The sequence below is a fragment of the Lipophrys pholis genome (assembly GCF_963383615.2).
Source record: "Lipophrys pholis genome assembly, chromosome: 14".
Classification (NCBI taxonomy): domain Eukaryota; kingdom Metazoa; phylum Chordata; class Actinopteri; order Blenniiformes; family Blenniidae; genus Lipophrys; species Lipophrys pholis.
This window is the reverse complement of record NC_137633.1, coordinates 403360-429641: the sequence shown is the minus strand read 5'-3', so window position 1 is coordinate 429641 and position 26282 is coordinate 403360. Positions and strand designations below refer to the sequence as shown.

The 26282-nt window shown below is 49.4% G+C and overlaps 2 protein-coding genes across 2 annotated transcripts in view; one reads left to right on the top strand and one right to left on the bottom strand.

Annotated features, from left to right (window-relative positions):
- Positions 1 to 26282, bottom strand: part of LOC308119653 (transcription factor IIIB 90 kDa subunit-like) — a gene marked incomplete at its 3' end in the record, with an annotated part of 43614 nt that overhangs the window by 11146 nt on the left and 6186 nt on the right. The window contains exons 4-10 of the mRNA XM_080479801.1: positions 25483 to 25656; positions 21893 to 21924; positions 18504 to 18576; positions 6775 to 6924; positions 2206 to 2299; positions 1241 to 1367; positions 671 to 710 (exon numbers count right to left, since the gene is read on the bottom strand). Coding sequence (XP_080335927.1) covers positions 671 to 710; positions 1241 to 1367; positions 2206 to 2299; positions 6775 to 6924; positions 18504 to 18576; positions 21893 to 21924; positions 25483 to 25656 — 690 coding nt within the window. The remainder of the gene's footprint in view (positions 1 to 670; positions 711 to 1240; positions 1368 to 2205; positions 2300 to 6774; positions 6925 to 18503; positions 18577 to 21892; positions 21925 to 25482; positions 25657 to 26282) is intronic.
- Positions 11013 to 17397, top strand: LOC308119870 (BTB/POZ domain-containing protein 6-B-like). The gene is made up of 4 exons (XM_080480134.1): positions 11013 to 11969; positions 13155 to 13245; positions 13337 to 13455; positions 14674 to 17397. Exons 1-4 carry the CDS (start codon positions 11545 to 11547, stop codon positions 15704 to 15706), a joined length of 1668 nt encoding a protein of 555 aa, XP_080336260.1. The 5' UTR covers positions 11013 to 11544; the 3' UTR covers positions 15707 to 17397.

Below are 26282 nucleotides of genomic sequence, written 5' to 3'. Positions count from 1 at the left end.
CACTGATAACTAGTCAATAACCACTGTATATAACCACTGATAACTAGTCAATAACCACTATATAAAACCACTGATAACTAGTCAATAACCACTGTATATAACCACTGATAACTAGTCAATAACCACTGTATAAAACCACTGATAACTAGTCAATAACCACTATATAAAACCACTGATAACTAGTCAATAACCACTGTATATAACCACTGATAACTAGTCAATAACCACTGTATATAACCACTGATAACTAGTCAATAACCACTGTATAAAACCACTGATAACTAGTCAATAACCACTATATAAAACCACTGATAACTAGTCAATAACCACTTTATATAACCACTGATAACTAGTCAATAACCACCGTAAAACAGAGACGACGTTAACGACACATTGCAACAACTAGTTCGTTTCCTTCAATGTTTCCTTTCCTTCAATGTTTCCTTTCCTTCAATGTTTCCTTTCCTTCAATGTTTCCTTCAATGTTTCCTTTCCTTCAATGTTTCCTTCAATGTTTCCTTCAATGTTTCCTTTCCTTCAATGTTTCCTTCAATGTTTCCTTCAATGTTTCCTTCAATGTTTCCTTTCCTTCAATGTTTCCTTCAATGTTTCCTTCCCTTCTCATCAAACTGCAGCTGAACCTTTTATTCTGTGCAGAGCTACGTCGTACCTTCTACATCCTCCATCTTCTTCTTCAGCTCCACCTCCAGCTGAAAGGAGAGAGTGAATGAGAGGGTGAGAGAGGGTGAGAGAGGGTGAGAGAGGGTGAATGAGAGTGAGAGAGAGGGTGAGAGAGGGTGAATGAAAAGGTGAATGAGATGGTGAGAGAGGGTGAGAGAGGGTGAATGAGAGTGAGAGAGGGTGAATGAGAGGGTGAGAGAGGGTGAATGAGAGGGTGAGTGAGAGTGAGAGAGAGGGTGAATGAGAGGGTGAGAGAGGGTGAATGAGAGGGTGAATGAGAGTGAATGTGTAGTGAAGTACTTTAATTACAAGAACTTTAAATCTACTCCATGCTAAACCTTATTTTTACTTCCTGATCTCAACAGATCAGTGATTTGAATATTTCATGAAACTTGAAGTGACACAACCTGAAGTGACACTGAAACTAACTGTCGTCATGGTAACAGTGGGGCAGGTAGAGCGATCAATACCTTCATTGAAGGATCAGTTCTGATATAAAAAGAGGGGATGGTTTCAGCAGAACGGTTCTGGTCCCGTCATCACATGGTTTCATTCCCACCTGCTGGAATTTCTTCTTCTTGAGTCCGGCGGTGAAGCAGGGCGGGTCGCACTCCCGGTCCAGGTCCACCTGCATGAACTCCTGGATGGTCAGCTGGCTGGTGGGCGTGTCCTCGAACTCGTTCAGCCTGGCGGAGGTGGAGGACACCACATCACAACACGAGACAAAACGGGGCGGCGGGCAGCAAATTCAGCATGAAATCCAAAGAAAAGGAATTGAAACGATGTCGTTTGACGACCCGAGTCCCGCTCGTTTCAACATGTCATCTCACACTCGGCTGAAGGTACCGGTCCAGATATACTCACAACAAATAGATTTTTATATTACAGATACATTGATATGTTATTGTTTCTAGTGAAAACGCCTCATTTACAGGCTTTTGTTTCAGAACAGTTTCCTGTTTACATTTTGAAAACGATGTCTTTTTGCACTAAAGTGGCAAAAACGCTGAAAACGATGTAGTTTGCCTGTTGGACCACTAGTAGGTGCTGTGCAGAACCATTTCCTACAGCCATAGTACATACACAAAGTAGCAGCGTTTCTGTCGTTTCCATGGAGACCCGAGTCGGAGCATTTTCAAAAAGTTGCGTTTCCAGCGTCTCCCAGCACCGTTGTCATGGAAACGGGCCTTTTTAACTAGATTGTAAGTTCTTGACTAATTCTAAGGTTTGCTGGTGGTTTGGCTGCTTGTGCAGAAATCAATAATCAATACCAGAAATCCATGTCGTGTTATTCTCTTATTGACGAAGCTTCACACGTCAAGTAAACAACGGATTGGAACAAAACCAGATTACAAGAAAAACCACATTATCGTTTCTGTCAAAGCATCAGAAAAACTTGGTTCTAGTACTGAAGCGCCTCAGACTGAGTAGCAGTGTGTCCACTTCAACCACGTCACTCAAACTTTTCTCAGGTTCATTAAAACAAGAAGAAAACGAGCAGATTTTAAATCTTCCTCCTCCCACCTCTTCCTCAGAGTCGACTCGCACACTTTCACTACGTTGACCACTTCTTTGAGCGTTCGCCGAAACTCGTGCATTCGAGCAGCGACCAGAAGAGCTGAAATCCAAACAAGAGAAAAGTCAAGTCACTTTCTGAACGATAACAAGCAGAGCATCTTCCCCTCTAACATCAGATTATAGAGCATCTTCCCCTCTAACATCAGATTATAGAGCATCTTCCCCTCTAACATCAGATTATAGAGCATCTTCCCCTCTAACATCAGATTATAGAGCATCTTCCCCCTCTAACATCAGATTATAGAGCATCTTCCCCTCTAACAACAGATTATAGAGCATCTTCCCCTCTAACATCAGATTATAGAGCATCTTCCCCTCTAACATCAGATTATAGAGCATCTTCCCCCTCTAACATCAGATTATAGAGCATCTTCCCCCTCTAACATCAGATTATAGAGCATCTTCCCCTCTAACAACAGATTATAGAGCATCGTCCCCTCTAACATCAGATTATAGAGCATCTTCCTCCTCTAACATCAGATTATAGAGCATCTTCCCCCTCTAACATCAGATTATAGAGCATCTTCCCCTCTAACATCAGATTATAGAGCATCTTCCTCCTCTAACATCAGATTATAGAGCATCTTCCCCCTCTAACATCAGATTATAGAGCATCTTCCCCCTCTAACATCAGATTATAGAGCATCTTCCCCTCTAACATCAGATTATAGAGCATCTTCCCCCTCTAACATCAGATTATAGAGCATCTTCCCCCTCTAACATCAGATTATAGAGCATCTTCCTCCTCTAACATCAGATTATAGAGCATATTCCCCCTCTAACATCAGATTAAAGAGCATCTTCCCCCTCTAACAGATTACAGAGCATCTTCGTTCTGTAGGAGTCGTTCTGCAGGATCTTAAAGAGCAGGAGTCGTTCTGTAGGATCTTAAAGAGCAGGAGTCGTTCTGCAGGATCTTAAAGAGCAGGAGTCGTTCTGCAGGATCTTAAAGAGCAGGAGTCGTTCTGCAGGATCTTAAAGAGCAGGAGTCGTTCTGCAGGATCTTAAAGAGCAGGAGTCGTTCCAGCTCGTTCTGCAGAGCCGCCAGTCTTCCTCCTAACAGTAATATTATGTAATGAACTCTTATGTAAGAGTCGTTAGACTTGTTCTGCTCAAGAGGCTGTTAAAAGATGGAAGGTTCCACCTCTGACAGCCTCTTCCTCAGACGTTCCATCGTTACCTTAGAACCACACTTAACGACTCTTAACCGCCTTCTAATGAAGACCAACTGCATGTTCTGGGTTCATCCCTGATGTTTGATGGTATTTCGGAGGAAGCAGCTGGTCCTTCGTTCCCTCGGGGACCGAGGACCAGCCGTCCTTTATTCAGGCGGTGCAGCAGCAGAACACAACGCTGGACATTTAAACTGTAAACAGGCGGCGAGTCGGAACATCAGAGTCGCTAACGCCATGAGGACGGAGGACGAGGGCGGAGGAGGAGGACAGAGGAGGACGGAGGAGGAGGAGGACAGAGGAGGAGGAGGACGGAGGAGGAGGAGGACAGAGGAGGAGGACGGAGGAGGAGGACAGAGGAGGACGGAGGACAGAGGAGGAGGAGGACGGAGGACAGAGGAGGAGGACGGAGGAGGAGGACGGAGGAGGACAGAGGAGGAGGAGGACGGAGGAGGAGGGTGGAGGAGGTCAGAGGAGGAGGAGGACAGAGGAGGAGGAGGACGGAGGAGGAGGACAGAGGAGGAGGACAGAGGAGGAGGACGGAGGAGGAGGACGGAGGACAGAGGAGGAGGAGGACGGAGGAGGAGGAGGACGGAGGAGGAGGTCAGAGGATGAGGACGGAGGACAAGGGTGGAGGAGGTCAGAGGAGGAGGACAGAGGAGGAGGTCAGAGGAGGAGGACAGAGGAGGAGGACGGAGGAGGAGGACGGAGGAGGAGGACGGAGGAGGAGGAGGGCGGAGGAGGAGGGCGGAGGAGGAGGAGGGCGGAGGAGGACGGAGGAGGAGGGTGGAGGAGGACAGAGGAGGAGGACAGAGGAGGACAGAGGAGGAGGAGGGTGGAGGAGGAGGAGGACGGAGGAGGAGGACAGAGGAGGAGGAGGACGGAGGAGGAGGGCGGAGGAGGAGGAGGACGGAGGAGGAGGACAGAGGAGGAGGGTGGAGGAGGAGGGCGGAGGAGGAGGACGGAGGAGGAGGACAGAGGAGGAGGAGGATGGAGGAGGAGGGTGGAGGAGGAGGGCGGAGGAGGAGGACGGAGGAGGAGGACGGAGGAGGAGGAGGACAGAGGAGGAGGACGGAGGAGGAGGACAGAGGAGGACGGAAGACAGAGGAGGAGGAGGACGGAGGACAGAGGAGGAGGAGGACGGAGGAGGACAGAGGAGGAGGAGGACGGAGGAGGACGGAGGAGGAGGGTGGAGGAGGTCAGAGGAGGAGGAGGACAGAGGAGGACGGAGGAGGAGGACAGAGGAGGAGGACAGAGGAGGAGGACGGAGGAGGAGGACGGAGGACAGAGGAGGAGGAGGACGGAGGAGGAGGTCAGAGGATGAGGACGGAGGACAAGGGTGGAGGAGGTCAGAGGAGGAGGACAGAGGAGGAGGTCAGAGGAGGAGGACAGAGGAGGAGGACGGAGGAGGAGGACGGAGGAGGAGGACGGAGGAGGGCGGAGGAGGAGGGCGGAGGAGGAGGAGGGCGGAGGAGGAGGAGGACGGAGGAGGAGGGTGGAGGAGGACAGAGGAGGAGGACAGAGGAGGACAGAGGAGGAGGAGGGTGGAGGAGGAGGAGGACGGAGGAGGAGGGCGGAGGAGGAGGAGGACGGAGGAGGAGGACAGAGGAGGAGGGTGGAGGAGGAGGGCGGAGGAGGAGGACGGAGGAGGAGGGTGGAGGAGGAGGGCGGAGGAGGAGGACGGAGGAGGAGGACGGAGGAGGAGGGTGGAGGAGGAGGACAGAGGAGGAGGACGGAGGAGGAGGACAGAGGAGGAGGAGGACGGAGGAGGAGGGTGGAGGAGGTCAGAGGAGGAGGACAGAGGAGGAAGGAGAAGGAGGACAGAGGAGGAGGACAGAGGAGGAGGAGGAGGACGGAGGAGGACAGAGGAGGAGGACAGAGGAGGAGGACGGAGGAGGAGGACGGAGGAGGAGGACAGAGGAGGAGGAGGACGGAGGAGGAGGGTGGAGGAGGACAGAGGAGGAGGACAGAGGAGGAGGAGGACGGAGGAGGAGGACGGAGGAGGAGGGCGGAGGAGGTCAGAGGAGGAGGACGGAGGAGGAGGACGGAGGACAGAGGACAAGGGTGGAGGAGGACGGACGGAGGAGGACAGAGGAGGAGGAGGACGGAGGACAAGGGCGGAGGAGGGCAGAGGAGGTCAGAGGAGGAGGACGGAGGAGGAGGGTGGAGGGGGAGGACGGAGGAGGAGGGTGGAGGAGGTCAGAGGAGGAGGACAGAGGAGAAGGAGGACAGAGGAGGAGGAGGACAGAGGAGGAGGAGGACGGAGGAGGAGGACGGAGGAGGAGGACGGAGGAGGAGGGCGGAGGAGGTCAGAGGAGGAGGACGGAGGAGGAGGACGGAGGACAGAGGACAAGGGTGGAGGAGGACGGACGGAGGAGGACAGAGGAGGAGGAGGACGGAGGACAAGGGCGGAGGAGGACGGAGGAGGAGGGCAGAGGAGGTCAGAGGAGGAGGACGGAGGACGGAGGAGGAGGGTGGAGGGGGAGGACGGAGGAGGAGGACAGAGGACGGAGGAGGGGGGCGGAGGAGGTCAGAGGAGGAGGGCGGAGGAGGAGGACGGAGGAGGAGGACGGAGGAGGGAGGAGGTCAGAGGAGGAGGACAGAGGAGGAGGACAGAGGAGGAGGAAAGAGGAGGAGGAAGACGGAGGAGGAGGGTGGAGGAGGACAGAGGAGGAGGAGGACGGAGGAGGAGGGTGGCGGAGGTCAGAGGAGGACAGAGGAGGAGGAGGAAGGAGGACAGAGGAGGAGGACAGAGGAGGAGGACGGAGGAGGAGGGCGGAGGACAGAGGACGGAGGAGGAGGACAGAGGAGGACGAGGACAAGGGTGGAGGAGGACAGACGGAGGAGGACAAGGGCGGAGGAGGAGGACGGAGGAGGAGGGCAGAGGAGGAGGACAGAGGACGGAGGAGGGGGCGGAGGAGGTCAGAGGAGGAGGGCGGAGGAGGAGGACGGAGGAGGACGACGGAGGAGGGAGGAGGAGGACGGAGGAGGTCAGAGGTCACAACTGACTTATTATCCATGAAAATCTATGATTCCAAACCAAGTGAAGCGACGCTGCGTTTCAGAGGAGCCTGATCTGGAACGTAACAGAAGCTTAATCATCTAAATGATGACTCAGCTAAAACATTCAATCATGAACCAAAGAGAGAACATGAGGTTCTATCACCCATCATCTATCAAGGTTAAACGGCAGCAGTGAAACATGAGGTCGATGTTACGTCTTCAGGAAACGAGAAGGAAACACGATGTTTTCATGCAGACCCATGAAATGAAATGATGAATTTGAACGTTGACGGCAGGAGTGGGCGTGGCCTCACTGTGGCGTCTTAAAGAGAACCCAGACCTGCTCCACAGAGTCCCGACGGCCTTCGTCCCGTGTGCATCCAGTCCCTCTTCATCCTCTGCACCAGCCTCATGGCCGTCATGGACACGTCGTGGTTCTTCTCGCCGAACTCCAGCAGCTGGGCGAAGCGGGGAATGTAGAGGCACGGGTCTGAGCAACACACAACAACAGGGGAGTTTGTGTCACAGCGCCACCTGCTGCTTGGCTTCCTGCTGGATCTTCAGCACAACCTTGAAGGAAATGTAAAGTTAATGATGAAGAGTGTGAAGCCATCTGGAGGCAGAGGAAGACTCATCAGACGAGTCGGACGCTGGAATCTTTCCTGAGACTCAAACAAGGAAACAGAACAAAGTGCTTGATGACGAATAACAGAAATAAAACTGCTTTTGTTTTTCTAATAGAAACAACAAGGCTTTATTATGTCTGCAGGGACACGTGATGAGGGACACGTGATGAGGGACACAGTGATGAGGGACACGTGATGAGGGTCACGTAATGAGGGACACAGTAATGAGGGACACGTAATGAGGGACATGTGATGAGGGACACGTAATGAGGGACATGTGATGAGGGACACGTAATGAGGGACACAGTAATGAGGGACACAGTGATGAGGGACACAGTAATGAGGGACACAGTGATTAGGGACACAGTGATGAGGGACACAGTAATCAGGGACACAGTGATGAGGGACACGTGACGAGGGACACAGTGATGAGGGACACGTGATGAGGGACACGTGATGAGGGACACAGTGATGAGGGACACGTGATGAGGGACACGTAATGAGGGACACAGTAATGAGGGACACGTAATGAGGGACATGTGATGAGGGACACGTAATGAGGGACATGTGATGAGGGACACGTAATGAGGGACACAGTAATGAGGGACACAGTGATGAGGGACACAGTAATGAGGGACACAGTGATGAGGGACACAGTGATGAGGGACACAGTAATCAGGGACACAGTGATGAGGGACACGTGACGAGGGACACAGTGATGAGGGACACGTGATGAGGGACACAGTGATGAGGGACACAGTAATCAGGGACACAGTGATGAGGGACACAGTGATGAGGGACACAGTGATGAGGGACACGTGATGAGGGACACAGTGATGAGGGACACGTGATGAGGGACACAGTAATGAGGGACACAGTGATGATCCAGCCTCCGTCTCTACAGCAGAACAAACACAAACTATAAACGTGTTTCTAATGGGTACTATTCTGTCTTCTTAACAATAATATTCAATAAGTCAATATTCCTCTAACTTCTGGACGTTAGAGGAACACAAACATCAACCAAGCAGCGTTTTAATAATGTGTGTATCGTATGGCCCAGGAGATATATCTGGGAATACTGCACTGTGGGAATTACTTCTTTAATTATCCTCCTGTACTTGAATACAAACCATGAAGACAATCATGTGACACAGTACTCAGAGTATTACCTGCAGGCTGTGTCCTCACTGGAGGTTCTGGGTCTGTCCGCTGACGGAGGTCAACATGAAACACATCGGGACTGATTGGAAAAACTAATGCTGAATAAATCTGAAACACTCTGGATCTCTGAGCAGCGAGTTTAAATACCAGGCCTGTAGACCACTGGCTCTGCTGCAAAGCATTCTGGGTAAACACACACACACACACACACACACACACACACACACACACACACACACACACACACACACACACACACACACACACACACACACACACACACACACACACACACACACACACACACACACACACACACACACACACACACACACACACACACACACACACACACACAGTTTCTGTGAATCTTGTTTTAGCATTAAGAAACTAGAGCTACACTCGGTAGAGCGCGGCCCTTTGCCAATGCCACTTTTGTTTGTGGAACCGAGTTAGCATCGCTAGCATGGTAGCTCATATGGATGCTAACTAGCCTGTCAGGTCGCTACATCACTGTGAAACACTGAGCGTCTCCATGGCAACAAACACTGATCTCCTTTGATGGCGGAAGCTCCTGCTTTAGCGGCGACGCGTCGGGCAGCGCAGCACTTTGTGTTAATTGTGTTTTAATATTTTAGAAAACGTATTTTAACTGGAAGAGGAGTCGTGTTTCTGTTCAAGCCTGGAGACACGCAGTGGAGCTCAGTGGAGAGCAGGTAGAGCAGGTAGAGCAGCAGGTGATCAGATCCAGTAATGATCCGTCTGCAGGCCGGCCATCGCTGCTCACCTGCAGCCAGGCTGAGGACAGTCCACCTCCAGTCCTCTCCCAGTCCACCTCCAGTCCTCTCCCGGTCCACCTCCAGTCCACCTCCAGTCCTCTCCCAGTCCACCTCCAGTCCTCTCCCGGTCCACCTCCAGTCCTCTCCCAGTCCACCTCCAGTCCTCTCCCAGTCCACCTCCAGTCCTCTCCCAGTCCACCTCCAGTCCACCTCCAGTCCTCTCCCAGTCCACCTCCAGTCCTCTCCCAGTCCACCTCCAGTCCTCTCCCAGTCCACCTCCAGTCCACCTCCAGTCCTATCCCAGTCCACCTCCAGTCCTCTCCCAGTCCACCTCCAGTCCACCTCCAGTCCTCTCCCAGTCCACCGCCAGTCCTCTCCCAGTCCACCTCCAGTCCACCTCCAGTCCTCTCCCAGTCCACCTCCAGTCCTCTCCCAGTCCAGTCCACCTCCAGTCCTCTCCCAGTCCACCTCCAGTCCTCTCCCAGTCCAGTCCACCTCCAGTCCTCTCCCAGTCCACCTCCAGTCCTCTCCCAGTCCAGTCCACCTCCAGTCCTCTCCCAGTCCACCTCCAGTCCTCTCCCAGTCCACCTCCAGTCCTCTCCCACGTCCAACAGAATCAATCTGAGGCTCCGGCGGCCCAGCAGGCACTGGGACAGTTTTCTTTCTTCATAGAGCCTCTTTCCCCTCAACCCGCCTCACCAACGTTCCCTGCCAGAGCAGCTTCCAGAGCAGCTTCCAGTCCTGCCAGAGCAGCTTCCAGAGCAGCTTCCAGTCCTGCCAGAGCAGCTTTAAGTTATGCCAGAGCAGCTTCCAGTCCTGCCAGAGCAGCTTCCAGTCCTTCCAGAGCAGCTTTCAGTCCTGCCACACCCTGGAAGCTGCAACGGAGCCGTCAATCTGGCTCCATCTTCAATAATCTTATATTTCTAGATTATAATTCCTCCAATTTATGGAAAACGCTGCTTGTTCATATTCTTCAGATGCTAATGAAGAGTCGTATTCAAAAAATGTTTAATACTTTATTTATCCCAGAGGGGCAATTTAAATAGTAGATCAATAATATACCACTAATATGTTATTTCATCAAACCTTTTTATTACCAGGTGGAAAAGCTCAGATTCTGCTGCTTGAACAAACCACCAACCGGCTGGAAGAAACCCTCAAACACACAAGAAGCTCAATCACACATGGAAAGATAAATAAATAGCTTTTTACTGATTTAGATATTCTCTGTTCCATTGCTTTGTGCCGTTAACAGGATCCTCCAGTTCCAACTATACTTTACTACTAATACCGTAACGCTGTAAGTACGTACATTTTCCCAGTGTTTGTCAATCGTTCATGTGTTTAATAAAAACAGGATTTTCTTGTTGATAATTCACAATATTTTAATTTTATTACTGTTAAATCCTGTTATTTGTGGTATCTTCAGAGCAGGGTGGAGCGTTCCCCCATGAAGTGTTCATGTATTATATGTTGCTTGTCGGACAGTTTTTACTTCGTCTTAATGGAGAAACTTTACGGATGAAGTTTACAAAGTTTTTGTCAAACAACCACTTTACACAACGTGTGAAGTGAAAACGCTTCGTTTGTGTTTATGTTTCAGAGAGGTTTTGCATTTACACGGCAACATTCTGAAAACGATGTCAGTTTCCACGGAAACGGCAGAAACGCTGAAGTGTAGTGAGCACGTCGGGCCACTAGTGGGTGTCGTTTGGTTTTGTAATGAAACCACACACACATAAACACACAGAGTCCGAGTGTTTCCAAAAAGCTGCCATTTCCCCCGTTTCCATGGAGGTGGAGGAGCAGCATTTTGAACCCCCCCCCCCCCCCCCCCAGGGCCGCGGGCCACAGTGTCTCCAGCTCCGCCCTTGCAGCTCTGACCACTTTGGAGGGTGGGTGGGAGGGGGTCGTCCGCGTGACGCACTCTGCGGAGCCGCTGTGGGAGGAGCCTCCCTTCTTATGACGTCAGCGCGCACCGACACGCTGATTGGCTGACAGGGCGCCCTGGGCGTTCGAGGGGATCACGACGAGAGAAAAAAAAACAGGCAGAAAAAACAGCCGAGCTACAAAACTGCCCTCAAATGAACGTTTCCTCCGGAGGAGCGGCGGAGCACCGAGCGGCGGGCAGCGGAGCACCGAGCGGCGGGCAGAGGAGCACCGAGCAGCGGGCAGCGGAGCACCGAGCGGCGGGAAAAAGCCGAGGACTGTGCGCGAGGATTAACACGCAGAGGCGGGGCGGAGGAGGCGGACGCTCCGGATTAGCCGCGCGCTGAAAAAGGGAAAACAAGCGACGCTTCGCGGACGTTTCGTCCGGGACACGGAGCCCGAGTGTTGGCTGCGCCGCTCGGACACGGAGGAACCGGACGGAGCGTCCCTTTACATGTCGTCGCCCCAACTTGGGTGTTTGGGCCGTTTCGCCGCGGCGCGCTAGCCGGGAGAGAAGCTCCCCCCCCCCGGGGGTTTTCCACTTTGTTCGTCCGCCACACGGACTCGCTTCCCCGGGCGCCGCCGCGGAGACTCGTCGGGCGGCCGGAGCCGATGCCCACGGCGGACTGCAGGCTGCTCCACCATGGCCGGATCATGAGGTGTTTGGCTTCGCTGCTTCTTCTCCCAGAAACGCTGAAAAGGTCCAGGAAGGTGTGCGGGCTCCCGGGCGGCCTGCCGCTCTGTTCCGACATCCTCAGTCTGTCGCTCAACGCCAAGAAGAAGAAGCAGAGGAAGATGGCTGCGGAGCTCTACCCCGCCAACCCCGGCAGCCTGGCCAGCGGCACCACGCTGGCGGACACCGAGAAGACCAAGGAGGTGCAGGTGTGTCAGGCCAGCAGCAGCGGAGGAGCAGGAGGAGGTGCAGGAGGAGGAGCAGGAGGCAGCGCCGCCACCACACCGACCACCCAGCAGAACATCAACAACAACAACATCGAGACGCCCAGCTGGCAGTGCAGCCACCCGACCCTCCGAGAGAGGTAACCGGTCCCTGGCTACCGGGAGGGGGTGGAGGGAGGGGGTCCGGTCCCTGGCTACCGGGAGGGGGTGGAGGGAGGGGGTCCGGTCCCTGGCTACCGGGAGGGAGGAACCGACACGTTACTGCCATTAAATGTGAAGGCTCTGTGAGGAACCTTCACCACCTTACAGGCGAAACTCATCGTCCTTTTTGTTTTTGCACTTTCCTTTCTGAAAAGTTTCATGTTTCCACAGTAAGATATCATGTTTCCATGGAAATGACCGAAACACTGCATTCGCTGTAGTGAGTATGCCGTGCCACCAGTAGGTGCTGTTGCACACGCGCAGCAGAGAACAATACATTATAACCGTTAACAATAGGAGTACACAGACATTCTAGAGGACAGACGAGGAATTGGATGCTATTATTATAAAACTAGTATTTACTGGGAGTGATGACACTCTTATTGTTCATCTACCAGTGGATGAGCAGAACTATTCCCCTCAGCGGTGGTGCACATGCACAGTTGGTCGAAGCCACAGCATTTTGTAAGAGTACCGTTTCCAGTGGCTCTGAGCACCGTCGTGTGAAAACGATCTGGAAGTTTTGCATTTTCACTGAAACGTCATTTATACGGGAGCTAGATGACCAGAAATAGTTGTTATCAAGTAATGACATCACTGAAAATCAGCACCGCCACTAGGTGGCATCACTGCAGCAATAAAGGTGAAACGACCATAATATAGTGGCTGAACATTCTCCAATGGATGCACTTGTATTTTAGAATGGAAGGAAGGATATTCTTTTAAAGATTGCTCCACGCAGAATAACTAGAAAATAGAGTTAAATACGAAATAAGAATGGATAAGATTAAAACATTACAATACAAACACTAGATTCAGGGAGGAGTTCTAGAATCTTCTGGCCACAGGGAGGAAGGTTGTGTATTTAATCTGACCTCTTGTGACAGTGAAGTAGTTCCTGTTTGGGTTTTGACTGATGGGCTGTGGAAAGTGCATTTGTCTGGTTTTGTGTGCACAGTTTCCATCCTGATTATAGATTAACTGAGACGACGGAGCGAGCAGTCTGATGTGGAGGCTGCAGCTGAATCCTCCCCAAACCTATGAAAATAACCCTCGTCTCCAGGCAAAGTCAGTGTGGGAGGACTGGATGTTATACAACACGCTGAGCTCTGCTCTGCTTCCAGGAACGCCTTGATGTTCAACAACGAGCTGATGGCCGACGTCCACTTCATGGTCGGGCCTCTGGGGGCATCGCAGAAGGTTCCGGCACACAAGGTACCGAACAGAAGAGCTCGTCTGCGTTGAACTTGGTAAAGAGCGATTCTGCTTCCATGTGTCTCTGACGCATCTGCTCTCCCCCCCTCAGTATGTGCTGGCCGTGGGAAGCTCCGTCTTCTGTGCCATGTTTTACGGCGATCTGGCGGAGGAGGAGTCTGAGATCCATATCCCAGATGTGGAACCTGCTGCTTTTCTAATTCTGCTGAAGTAAGCCACTCGCCAACCAGAGCAGAGATGACAAGCAGTCAGCGTCACTTCACAGCGTATTATTACTCATGCAAAGCCGAGCACAGGCCGATGCCAGGGCGCTGCGAGCGGCAGCACAGCGCTCTGTAATTGCTGGTTTTCTCAGTACTCTTTGTTCAACTCCAAAATTTCTCTGCCCCTTTTCTTCCTCCTCCTCCTCCTCCTCCTCCTCAGCCTGATACTTTTCTTCTTCTCAGACCAGCGGTTATAAATATCATGCTTTTGTTGCACGGTTCGTAGCGTTGGCGCAGACTCTTTGAGGATCTTTAAAGTTTTTCCATTCAGCTGCACTCAGCTTAAACCATGGAAAGACGAGGACTCAGTCGGTTAATGTGCTCCAACTGTTCCTCATAATCTCTCTTTTTATGTGGAACAATAAAGAAGTGGTTGATTTGTAGCTCCGTTGCTGCTAGTGAACGACTTTTCTCTACATTTTGGATTCAGGAAGTTTGATATCTGTAGATTTAATGTATATCAACTCAGTTTTATGGACATTCCTGATGAAATGAGGATTTTACTACTTTCAGAAAGGAATGAGTCATTATATTATATTATATTTATATTTTAGGACAGAAAAATCTGGACGTCCCGATATGGAGTGGAGAATAAGTTGAACGCACGGTCATTCAAATGAATATTACATTTTCATTCAATAAGCTAAAGTTTTAATCAACTGAGGATGAAAGTGTCTTATTATTCTTGATACCAGATGAAATAACTGAGATTGATCAACTTTAAAACGGCTTTGAGAGTTTTTTCTACATTCTAGGAAACAAGTCAGACAACAAACATTGTGTTGTACTAGTACAGTAAGAGTCACTGTTACATCCAGGACACGATAAACACATTCTAGATATATCTGGTGAGTTTATGATGTTTGAAACAGTCAGATACTTTACTGTATTTTATGTTGGTCTTGTCTTTGACTTGTCTCAAGTCAACGGAGCAAATCAGATATTTAATCAGATTAATGTCAAATGGAAACCAGTGAAGTTTTGTCCAAGTGAGGCAGAATAAGCAGAGTTCAGTACAGTTAAGATATAATAATTTAGCTTTTTGCACATTAGAGGACAGAATAAGATTATTTAGGAGATTTTATATTTCTTTACATACAAAGGTTTTTTTCTTTCTAAAGTTGTGATCAAAGTGTTTCTACCTATCTCTGATGTGCTCTGGCAGGTACATGTACAGCGATGAGATCGACCTGGAGGCGGACACGGTGCTGGCCACCCTGTACGCCGCCAAGAAGTACATCGTCCCGGCGCTGGCCAGAGCCTGCGTCACCTTCCTGGAGACCAGCCTGGAGGCCAAGAACGCCTGCGTGCTGCTGTCGCAGAGCCGGCTTTTCGAGGAGCCCGAGCTGACGCAGCGCTGCTGGGAGGTGATCGACGCGCAGGCCGAGCTGGCGCTGCTGTCCGAGGGCTTCTGCGAGATCGACCTGCAGACGCTGGACATCATCCTGCGGCGGGAGACGCTCAACACCAAGGAGGTGGTGGTGTTCGAGGCCGTGATGAGCTGGGCCGCCGCCGAGTGCAAGCGGCAGGGCCTGGCGCCCTCCACCAGGAACAGGAGAGACGTGCTGGGCAAGGCACTGTTCCTGGTGCGAATCCCCGCAATGAGCCTGGAGGACTTCGCCGACGGCGCGGCGCAGTCCGACATCCTGACGCTGGAGGAGACGCACAACGTCTTCCTGTGGTACACGGCGGCCAAGAAGCCACAGCTGGACTTCCCCCTGAGCCCGCGGACGGGCCTGTCCCCACAGCGCTGCCACCGCTTCCAGTCCTCGGCGTATCGGAGCAACCAGTGGCGCTACCGCGGCCGCTGCGACAGCATCCAGTTCGCCGTGGACAAGCGGATCTTCATCGCCGGGCTGGGCCTGTACGGCTCCAGCGGCGGCAAGGCCGAGTACAGCGTGAAGATCGAGCTGAAGAGGCAAGGCGGCGTCCTGGCGCAGAACCTCACCAAGTTTGTGTCGGACGGCTCCAGCAGCACGTTCCCGGTGTGGTTCGAACACCCGGTGCAGGTGGAGCAGGACGCCTTCTACACGGTGAGCGCCGTGCTGGACGGCAGCGAGCTCAGCTACTTCGGCCAGGAGGGCATGACGGAGGTGCAGTGCGGGAAGGTCACCTTTCAGTTCCAGTGCTCGTCGGACAGCACCAACGGCACCGGGGTGCAGGGGGGGCAGATCCCAGAGCTGGTCTTCTACGCCTGAGCCCCGCCCCCTCCACCCAGCCCGGCCCCGCCCCCTCCTCACCTCCCAGCCTTCAACGTAATGTAGCATTAAAGACAGTCCAGTATCGTCACACGAAATGGCCTGGTTAGATCTTTGAGAGACTTATTTTAAAAAGAAGCAAAGGATGGGTTCTTTTATTTAATTTAATGTTATTTTTCTATTTAAATCCTAATTTTAACGTTATTTGCTCCGGCGCTTGTGTCTGAACGCCGCGGCTGCTGTAGGAACATGAACACCATCATCTGAGGTTCTGGAATGACAGCCGGACCTTCCTCCCATAGAGCAGCAGACTGGCGTCCAAACGCATCGGAAAAAGAAAGGCGGCGATGTTTGTAGAAAGCAGAGATGTTTTGCACTCGAGAGGACGACCTCGGAAACATCACGTCTTTTTGTAAAAATCCGGTTTAACTGTTAACAGCTTGACGCTGCTGAAGCTCAGAACAAGAATGCTGATTCACCTGACCATGAATATAAAGGTTCTAATGTGATCCCCGCTGCTGTCACATCGTCATTATGGCGCCCTGCTGCAGGGCAGCGGCGCCCTCTAGTTACTGCACACGCAACTGCAGCTGGACAGAAAAGTCTTTTCTTCTTCTCAAAATGAGAAATGAGGTTTAAACAGTCAAATATCAGCTGATAAATGACATTTCTGGTAGATTTTCCTTTTATTAATCTTCTTTCAGCTCAACAGTAAAGAAACAGGATTCATCTGAAATCTTTTGAAAACAAAAATCTGAATAAGTTCCTTCGTTCCTCATCTCAAAATCTAATTTGTGTATTTTAGAGATGAAAAAAGTCACAAATTGATGAGATTCAGTCTCAAACACACACAACAGGTTGTTTTCCAGACTTTGGGACGTTTAATTTAACTTTCTCTACATTGATGTTCCAGTTTTTGGGTTTTTAACAGAATTGTTGTTAATTGGAGGAAAAGGAACTTCGATTCTAAAACGTTCTGGAGGAGAAGAAGTCAGTAAAGCTTCTTCTGGAATAAATCCCAGTTGGACCCGTTCTGCAGGCGCAGCTCATCAAACAGGACAATAAAATGTTGATTTAACATTTAGAAATAAAACTAACAATTCTGTGGTTTGAGGACAGGTTACATTTCAGAGACTTAAAACAGGATTTATTTTTATACATAAAGATAAAATTAAACACTAACATAACTTGATTGTTGGACAGTTCAGCCTAAATATTATATTTCTGGTCATTGAAAATGAAGTAGATCCGATTTTAATGTATTGAGAATAAAAAGTATTTGATCACATTTCGGGGCACAAAAGTCCGAATTCAGACAGAAACTTACATTTATGCTTTATTTTCTGAATAACTGGATAATTATTTTTGTACATTTTATGGCGGAGCTGGATACTTTTCTATACTTATTAGACACCAGAAAGTAAAACTACTGCAAATGAACTAAATCAGATTTTTAGTCAATGATGTTCAATTAACTCCATTTAATGACGAGTCAGTCGCATTATTTTATATTTAGCAGCATAAAACGTGTGAAAACGTTTCCAGAAGGAATCTGCTCCAGTTTGACACGATGAAATGGGCTAAACGAGGATTCTGAACGACTCTGTAGGTTAGCAGAGGAGTCGCTGTATTAAAACGACCTAAACCTTTTTTTGGGGGAGAAATTGATTAAAACACTGATCCTGGTGTCAAATTACAATCAATCCATGCTTCAGCCTACATCAAGAGTTAATTAAAAAAAATTCTTCAACTGCAAATCATCAAGCTGCTTTACTAGTTTCCATTCTGAAGAGAGGCACTGGGGCTGGTGTCAAATTACGAGCACTGGCTGCTCCAGGCATTGGGCTACATACATTATTGCTAATGTTGTTTTTAACTACAAATCATCAAGTTTCTTTATCAGTTTTTAATTCTGCTCAAATTTGAAATGTAGATACTGAGGCTGGTGCCAAATTACAAGCTCTGCATCATTCTGAAGGTTGTTTGGAAACACGACCATAAATATTGAAGTGTCAGACTCACATTTTCTCACTTCAGTGAAAGAAACAAACATTTCAAAACCTCTGGAACAAAAACAACAAACGTCTTCGACTCTTTAAGCGACATGAAGACGATGAAGACGATTTTACAACTTGAAACATGAAGAAGGAAACCAGAGGCGATTCTTCTGACATTCACTCCGTCTCATCAGGAACTCGCCCAGTTCCTCAAGTTTATTCATCAAACTTCAATGTTTCATTTGAAAACTGAACAAACTTGTTGGAAATAAAAGATGAGATGAGGAATGAAGCTGGAGCCTCATTTCAACTGAAACGAGGGGTTTCAGAGGAGAAGTTAGTAGAAACCGTTTTAATTTGAATAGAAGCGTCACACTTTCAATCTGCAGAACAGATTCATGAGAGTCGAACCCGTTTCCCTCTCAGCGTTTAGAAAATCCACCGTGGTTAAGTTGAATATCGTTATTTAACTGGCGAAGGACGAGATTCACACCAGAAGTACCAGAAGTATAATAAAAGTTTGAAAAGTACCGCCGGATGTTTGGACCCAGAAACAGTTTAAAACTCCTTCATGCAGTTTGTGAAAATCAGCTGAGGAACATCAACATGTGCAAAACGAGACGCAGAAACCATGAATCAGGTGTGGTGGGCGTGGCCGGGGGCGTGGCCGAATGGGTGTGGCTGGCTGGGTGTGGCTGGGTGGGTGTGGCTGGGTGGGTGGTGGGTGGGTGTGGCTGGGTGGGTGTGGCTGGGTGGGTGGTGGGTGGGTGTGTCCAGCGTGAGGAGGAGGAGTTTCCTACCTATCGCCGGGGCGTTGATGCACAGTTCTTGAGCCAGAGCCAGAAACGTTCTGCCCAGAACGTAAACGTTGACCTGCAGAGACAGGGGGAGGAGTCAGACCCAGGTCGACCCGGCGCCGCCGCAACATTTCAATATGGGATTAAAGCATTCCAATCTTCCTGCACTCGTTTCTACGAGGGAAAACGTTTCAGCAAACTGAAATATTCAAACTTTAAGTATTTAATTCTGAGGAGAAAACAAGCAGAACGTTTCCAGAATATTACGACCTTAATGTTTCTGTTCCATAGAACCCGCTTCACTGCAGCTTCTGGGCTTTAGAACCAGAAGAACTTTTCACCGCTCCACTAACATCTCATCATTTAGGCTCAAACATGGACCTGCTTTGCAACTGGGAATTTGGCAAGTTACCAGTTGGAAAGGTCCCATTTCCCACTTTCACAGAAACCCTGCATCAGTTCTCCAAATATTCCCACTTCTCAGTGGGAAGTTCCCAGTTTGCCAGGTTTCAGATGCAGATTTCCCATTGGAAGGTGGGACTATTCCCAGTTCCCAGTTCCTCATGAATGAACAATAATGTGATGAAATATTTAGAATGAGATGAAGAAATATCCAAACTTTAAAAGTCTTTTCTAGTTTTCTTTATTTCAAACAACAAACAGAATCTGTGGGTTTCTGGAGGAAATGCTGACGAGACCTTTTTATATCAAGTTAAAGTTTTTAGATTCTGGATCAGAAACAAAATCATGAAAATGTTCCTGAGAAGTGCTGAATCATCTGGGCTCTATCAAGATGTTAGAGTAGAACAATCCAGGGAGAGGATCAAGGAGCAGAACATGACCTGGGCTCAAAGGAACGTCAACATTTTAATGACTTAAATTCTTTATCAACACGAGACGCTTCGTCTCTTCAACATTTTAACTTTCTGACTTTTGTTTGGAAGATTTTTGGCCCGAAGCCGTTTCAGCTCCAGGAGCCAGCAGGGGGTCATCTTCTTCAACCATCATCTTCCTCACTGATTCTCCTCCATCATCTTCCTCACTGATTCTCCTCCATCATCTTCCTCACTGATCCACCTCCATCATCTTCCTCACTGAGCCACCTCCATCATCTTCCTCACTGATTCTCCTCCATCATCTTCCTCACTGATCCACCTCCATCATCTTCCTCACTGATCCACCTCCATCATCTTCCTCACTGATCCACCTCCATCATCTTCCTCACTGATCCACCTCCATCATCTTCCTCACTGATTCTCCTCCATCATCTTCCTCACTGAGCCACCTCCATCATCTTCGAGTTTCTACTTTCAATTCTACTTCTAGTTCTAGTTCTGGTTCCTAGTTCTGGTTCTGGTTCTAAGATGTGGAGCAGAAGGCAGAGGAACCTGGAGGGACTCAGGTTGTGAACCAGGGTCACATCTCAGTCATTCCTTCAAACCGACCCCCCCCCCCCCCTCGGTTTGGGGGGGGGGGGGCAGACAGAAGGACTCTCACCCGCTTGGTTTGGGGGGGGCAGACAGAAGCCCCCCCCCCTCGGTTTTGGGGGGGGGCAGACAGAAGGACTCTCACCCCCCCCCCCCGGGTCACAGATGCTCTGCTGCTATTCTGAGAAGAAAAGCCAGCAGGAATTTGAAGACTGAGAAAAAGCCGGAGGAGGAAGATCCTCCGTCGCTTCAAGTTAAAAAAAAAAAAAGGTTTTATGACGAAGCCCCGTCACCAGGTCTGAAATTAAATAATGTTTATATTTCTGTACATTGAATTATTTAACATGAATAGACCCAGTTTGGATAAAAAGAACTAATTTATTCAAACTACTCATTAAGAAATAAAGATATTTAACGAGGTTCTGGTGGACGAACAGAGAACCTCAATAATCCGTCTCTTCAGCACCAAGAGAAAGGTTCTGGGTCGGCAGGTGGAGTAGAAGCCGTCAGAGAGGAGGCGGAGTCAGGCGGCAGCTTTAATTCACTGAACATCTACTGAGCATGTGCAGAACTCCTGGTGAGCGCGGCCGTGGAGCAGCGCCTCCCTGGTTCCACTGACTGAACTCAAAACAACTCGAAAACAGAAACGGGGCCTCAAAAGACAACAGCGGCTCTTCACATTAAACTTTGGTTTTCAAAATAAAACCTTCTCCAGGCGTGGGTCGCAGTCACCTGAAAGTGTGAGAATAACGTGAAGGATCGTTAATCCACCTGCTAACTCCAATCTGAAGGGAGGGCTGAGCGGCTGAAGCTGCTGAAGCTGCTCTACAGCCACGGCTGATGTTTACAGAGAGTATTGATCCGGAGCTGATCAATAACGTCTCTGGGCTCAGCAGGAAGCTGAACATTCATCCCAGCAAGTGTTCAGGGTGGGGGTCCATGACCTTCGACCCCGCCCAGCCCAAACCACTGCCAGGCAGCGGGGGAGGGGCGGCCCACTGCTGGGGGACAGCTGGCTGCATAAAAATACCCCCCCAGCCCCTCCCACCCCGACCAGCTGTGCCTCTCAGCAATGCCCCCCCCCCCCAGGGTGGATCTGCCGCCACACGGACCATTTCTAAATCCGGACGCTCTGCCTCCGCTCTAATTACACGTCTGAGCAGCAGCGGCCAGGCAGAGGTGCATCATGGGAGGTGTGTGTGGGTGTGTGTGTGTGTGTGTGTGTGTGTGTGTGGGGGGGGGGGGGGGGGGGGGGGGGGGGGGGTCAGCAGATGTTTCCCCATTAAAAGTGTGAAACTGCAGAATGATTATAATCAACAGGTTTCATCAGTTCATTTCATGGCTTCATAAGAGAACTTCTGCTTCTTTGTTCAACATAACCAGGTAAAGTTCTCCAACATAACCAGGTAAAGTTCTCCATCATAACCAGGTAAAGTTCTCCATCATAACCAGGTAATGTTCTCCATCATAACCAGGTAATGTTCTCCATCATAACCAGGTAAAGTTCTCCAACATAACCAGGTAAAGTTCTCCAACATAACCAGGTAAAGTTCTCCAACATAACTGAGAAACTTAAACTGAGCTGGAGCCAGATGTTACTGGAATGAACATAATGAGCACAAAACTCCATTTCACTGTTTTGATATAATCTGATATAATCTGATATAATCTGATATAATCTAATTTCCCAGAAACTAAAATCAGTTTTATCTGAGAACAAAGAAAAGATGCTGAATAATGAAAACGGATCGAAATCAACTGGAGAAAGTTTTAAATTCAGGAAGATCAGCTGTTGGTATAAAGTCTCTTCCTATTGGTCCTCAGCTTTCTCTTGATTTTAACTCAATTCAACCGTTTTTCTGGCGTTTTTATCTAAAATCATCCCTCCGTCCGTTTGTCTCCAGAATGAGCCCGGCGGGATGAAGACATTAACTGGAGGGGGGGGGGGGGGGGGGGGGGACGTACCTGCAGGAGGTCGCTGAGGTCCAGCAGCATGTCTGACAGACGGAGGTTAAGGAACTGAGTCACATTTGGTTTTCAGGACATTAAAAGTAAAGAAACTAAAAAACACAGAAAGTGAAAGAAACATGAAAAAGTCAAAGTCTTATTTTGACTGAAAACAAAACTCTTTTATCTTTGTGAGGTTTCAGAAGTCAGACTGAGCAGCGAGACGCTCCGTTTCAGAAAACCTTCACGTTTACACAGAAACGGTAGAAACAATGGAAACGATGCAGTGAGCACGTTGGGCCACTAGTAGGTGCTGTTTGTTGTCACACCTGCAAAACTCGAGTGTCTTCAGTGACTCGGACCACGCTGTCGTGTGAACCGACCCCAAACGCAAAGAACCTTTTCCATTTTCACGCAATACGTGAAACATGGCTACTTTGTGGACGGTCACACTAAGCTCCGCCCCTTCCTGTTTGGGGATCACCAATGAGAGCGACACGTCAAAGTAATGGTACCTCATTTCAAGAAAAGACTTTTCATTGGCGAGTTATTTAACGATGTAACTCCAAACACAACCACACCAACGGACATGACAGAGGCTAGAGTACTCAGATAAAGTTACTTTTCTGCTCCTTATTACTCTAGAAAGTCTGCAAACATTTCAATGTCTAAGCTTGTTTTTACAGATCTTAATACTTTCCACCATTGCCAATAAAAAAGTTCCATTCCCCTTTCTAATCTGCCGTTTGTGTGGAAACGGCGCCACCTGGAGGTAAAGTAAGAAGCAACGGAGCAGATGATGGTTATGTTACAGATATTATGCTGCAAAGTCAATATGTATTTCAGAAATGGATTTAAAAACAGAAAAACGGGTGTTTTTAGTCTGTGCTGGAGTCCTAATGTTCTGCTCATCTGCCCCCCTGTGGACAGGCTGGTCACCATGGCGACGGTGTCTCCGTGGTGACAGGTGCACCTGTCTCCAGGCTGCCGTGGTGTGTGTGTGTGTGTGTGTGTGTGTGTGTGTGTGTGTGTGTGTGTGTGTGTGTGTGTGTGAACGAACAAACAATAAAAAAGGCCTCACAATGGAATTAGCAGCAGTGCAGATGAAATGGAGGAGATAATCCCAGGCAGATTACGGACGATTCCTTTAATCAGGAAAATGAAGGACAGCCGGTCCTGAAGACATCTGGAGGAATGAAAACTCTTCTTCTGTGGTGAAACAAGGTCCTGATGTTCAGCTCTGAGATGCTTCTTTGATTCTTTAGGTTCTGAATTTCCTCTTTTCTTGATAAAATAAGAATCTTAATCCACGAGGGATTCTTTTCCTCAGATTCTCCCCGTTTATCTGTAAAAAAGCTCTGAACTTCTATTTTAAATTCTGCTGTGCAGATTTTTCTCTTTGGAGACATTTTTCTTCCTCCAGCAGTAATGGAGGTTTTCTGTGGTTCTACTGCAGCTTCCTGGTGTCATAGTGACCTCTGGTGGTCACAGATGGTATATACTGTTTATTTTGAAATCTACATCACGTCTTGGTATAGAAGCTCGTTTATAACACCTACAGAGCCGCTGCGTCGCCCAAAACGCACCTCCAAACATTTCTCTGTACAAGTCGAAGTAGCCCCGCCCACTAGGGCTGTGATTGGTCCGCTCTACGACACCATCGCCACTTATCAGCTGCTCACTTTGTCCCTAAATCCGCCCGTTTAAAGTCCACAAGTGCTCCTCTGAGGACTAAAGTGCAGGAGAACGTCCGTCGGTTCTCGGCAGGCGAAGGAACAGAAGATCCTGGTGGTTCCAGCATTACATCGTTTCACCTCCTGAACAGAACCATGGAACATCTGGAAACACGGTTCTCACTGTGAACGGAACCGAGCAACCGGAAAATCTAATTCTTCTCAGTGACGGTCCTCTTCCATCACCGCTCAGAAACACGGCGGCTTTGAGGATCTGAGACAGAAAGAAGATGGCGGCGGTGGCGGCGGTGGCGGCGGCGGCGGCGGCGGCGGAGGCGGAGGACCATCTGCCCTCCTTCTCAGTACGGAAACAAACAGACGAGGGAGGATGGAGAGTTTCATCACCTCCTCTGGAGGACAAACAGCATTAGAAGATTCTCTGATAGTAAATGAAGGTCAACCAGCACCAGAACCAGAAGGTCCAGCACCAGAAGGTCCAGCATCAGAAGGTCCAGCATCAGAAGGTCCAGAACCAGAAGGTCCAGCACCAGAAGGTCCAGCACCAGCACCAGAAGGTCCAGCACCAGAAGGTCCAGCACCAGAAGGTCCAGCACCAGAAGGTCCAGCACCAGAAGGTCCAGCACCAGGAGCTTCTTCATCTCCACAACCAAACGGAGGAGGAATTCTAGTTTGGAGTAGATTTGACCTCCAGCCAGAGCGGCTGGATCATCAACATCTGGACATAGAACCAAAGGTTCTGATCCACCTGTGAGACATCTTCTCCCGTTCAGGAAGAATTCTCTGGAGCCACTTATAGTCCGGGGAATACGGTAGCCACCATCACTACACTGTAACAATGGTAAATTATTCTACTTAACTAGTACAAATACAAGGAAAACTGCATTACAGCAGTTCATCTTAGCCCCATTTATACCTGGAGAACAGGTACTACAACAAGTACACACACACACACACACACACACACACACACACACACACACACACACACACACACACACACACACACACACACACACACACACACACACACACACACACACACACACACACACACACACACACACACACACACACACCTCAGCTACTCCGTTAGCGCCTTCGTTAGCTGGTGTTTTGCTACTTTGTCGGCTAGTTTCTTAGTTAGCACTGTGTAGCATCGTAGCCTGCTGTAGCTAATTATTTACTTTTAATCTCGATATTCAGCTTCGCGGCTCAAAGTGGAACAAAGTCGAGCAGAAGGTTCAGAAGGATGATCGGACTAAACTTCGGTTTGAGTGTGAAGCAGCGGAAGAAGCAGCGGCACCAGGATGTTCGCCACCGCGGGCCGACGGGTCGGAGCGGCGCCCCCGGAGGAAAAGGTCACAACGTGCTGGCTAGCCCGCGGCTAAAACACCGGGAGACGCTCACAATGACCGGAAAACAAACCCAGCTAGGTAGCAGTCTATAGCTCGTTAGCAGGTAGCCGTCCAACTGCCCAGCTAGGTAGCAGTCTATAGCTCGTTAGCAGGTAGCCGTCCAACTGCCCAGCTAGGTAGCAGTCTATAGCTCGTTAGCAGGTAGCCGTCCAACTGCCCAGCTAGGTAGCAGTCTATAGCTCGTTAGCAGGTAGCCGTCCAACTGCCCAGCTAGGTAGCAGTCTATAGCTCGTTAGCAGGTAGCCGTGCAACTACCCAGCTAGGTAGCAGTCTATAGCTCGTTAGCAGGTAGCCGTCCAACTGCCCGATTAGCTTGAAGTCTGTAGCCGTCCAGTTAGTGCCACGTCTCGTTAGCGGCCTTTAACGCCACAGCAACAGTCAATGTAGCCGAACGCTAACAGTTTCAGTGCTAACAATCCAAAGTGAATCTGCTCTCAGTGAAAACAGGGAAATTCTTTCTGAAACGTTTCAGGAAGCCCAGCGTGAGCAGGAAGGATACGTGGCGTCCCCTCGGTGCGACACACCATGTAGATGCAGGCGGCGATGACATGTGCCGACCTGCGGCCGCGGGTCAGGTGTCTGTTTAGCGCCATCTTGTAGAAGTTGAGGGCGGTGTCCAGGCAGTGCTGACTCATCTGCAGCTGGTGGCCCAGAGTGTTGATGTGCTGCTTCGCTGCAGGAAACAAGACCAACAACGGAAAACCAAAACTAACATCTGGAATAATAAAGACGTTCGTCTCGCAACACAGAAGCCGGGACATTTGGACATTTGGACATTTGTGTCTTCAGTTATTCTGGAAGAACCAGGAGCCGAGAAAAGGACCGTTAAGGGATTCAGGTTCCAGGATGAGGAACGACTGAAGCGCTGCAGATGTTTGATGCATTCAAGTTTCACTAGAAGTTCTACTGATACAACTGCTATTAAAAGTATTTTACTACTATGGAGTTAGAGTACAGCTATTTTAGTTACTGGTCTCCAGCTACTGTGTTAGCATGACAGCTAACATCGTAGCCTGGTCACGCGCTACAATGTTAGCCTGACGCCAGCCACTTGGTTAGCATGACTAGCATGGCGCCTGCTACCTCATTAGCATGACGTTAGCCACTTCATTAACATGACGCCTGCTAGCATGGCGCCAGATAATCAGTTCAGGTGAACATATATATAAATATATATATATATATATATATATATGTATATATATATGTATATTAAATGAGCCTCTAAACACACACACCTCAGGTACTTGCTATTATGGTGGTAGTTTTATTTTGACAGTCAAAATAAAACTACAACTA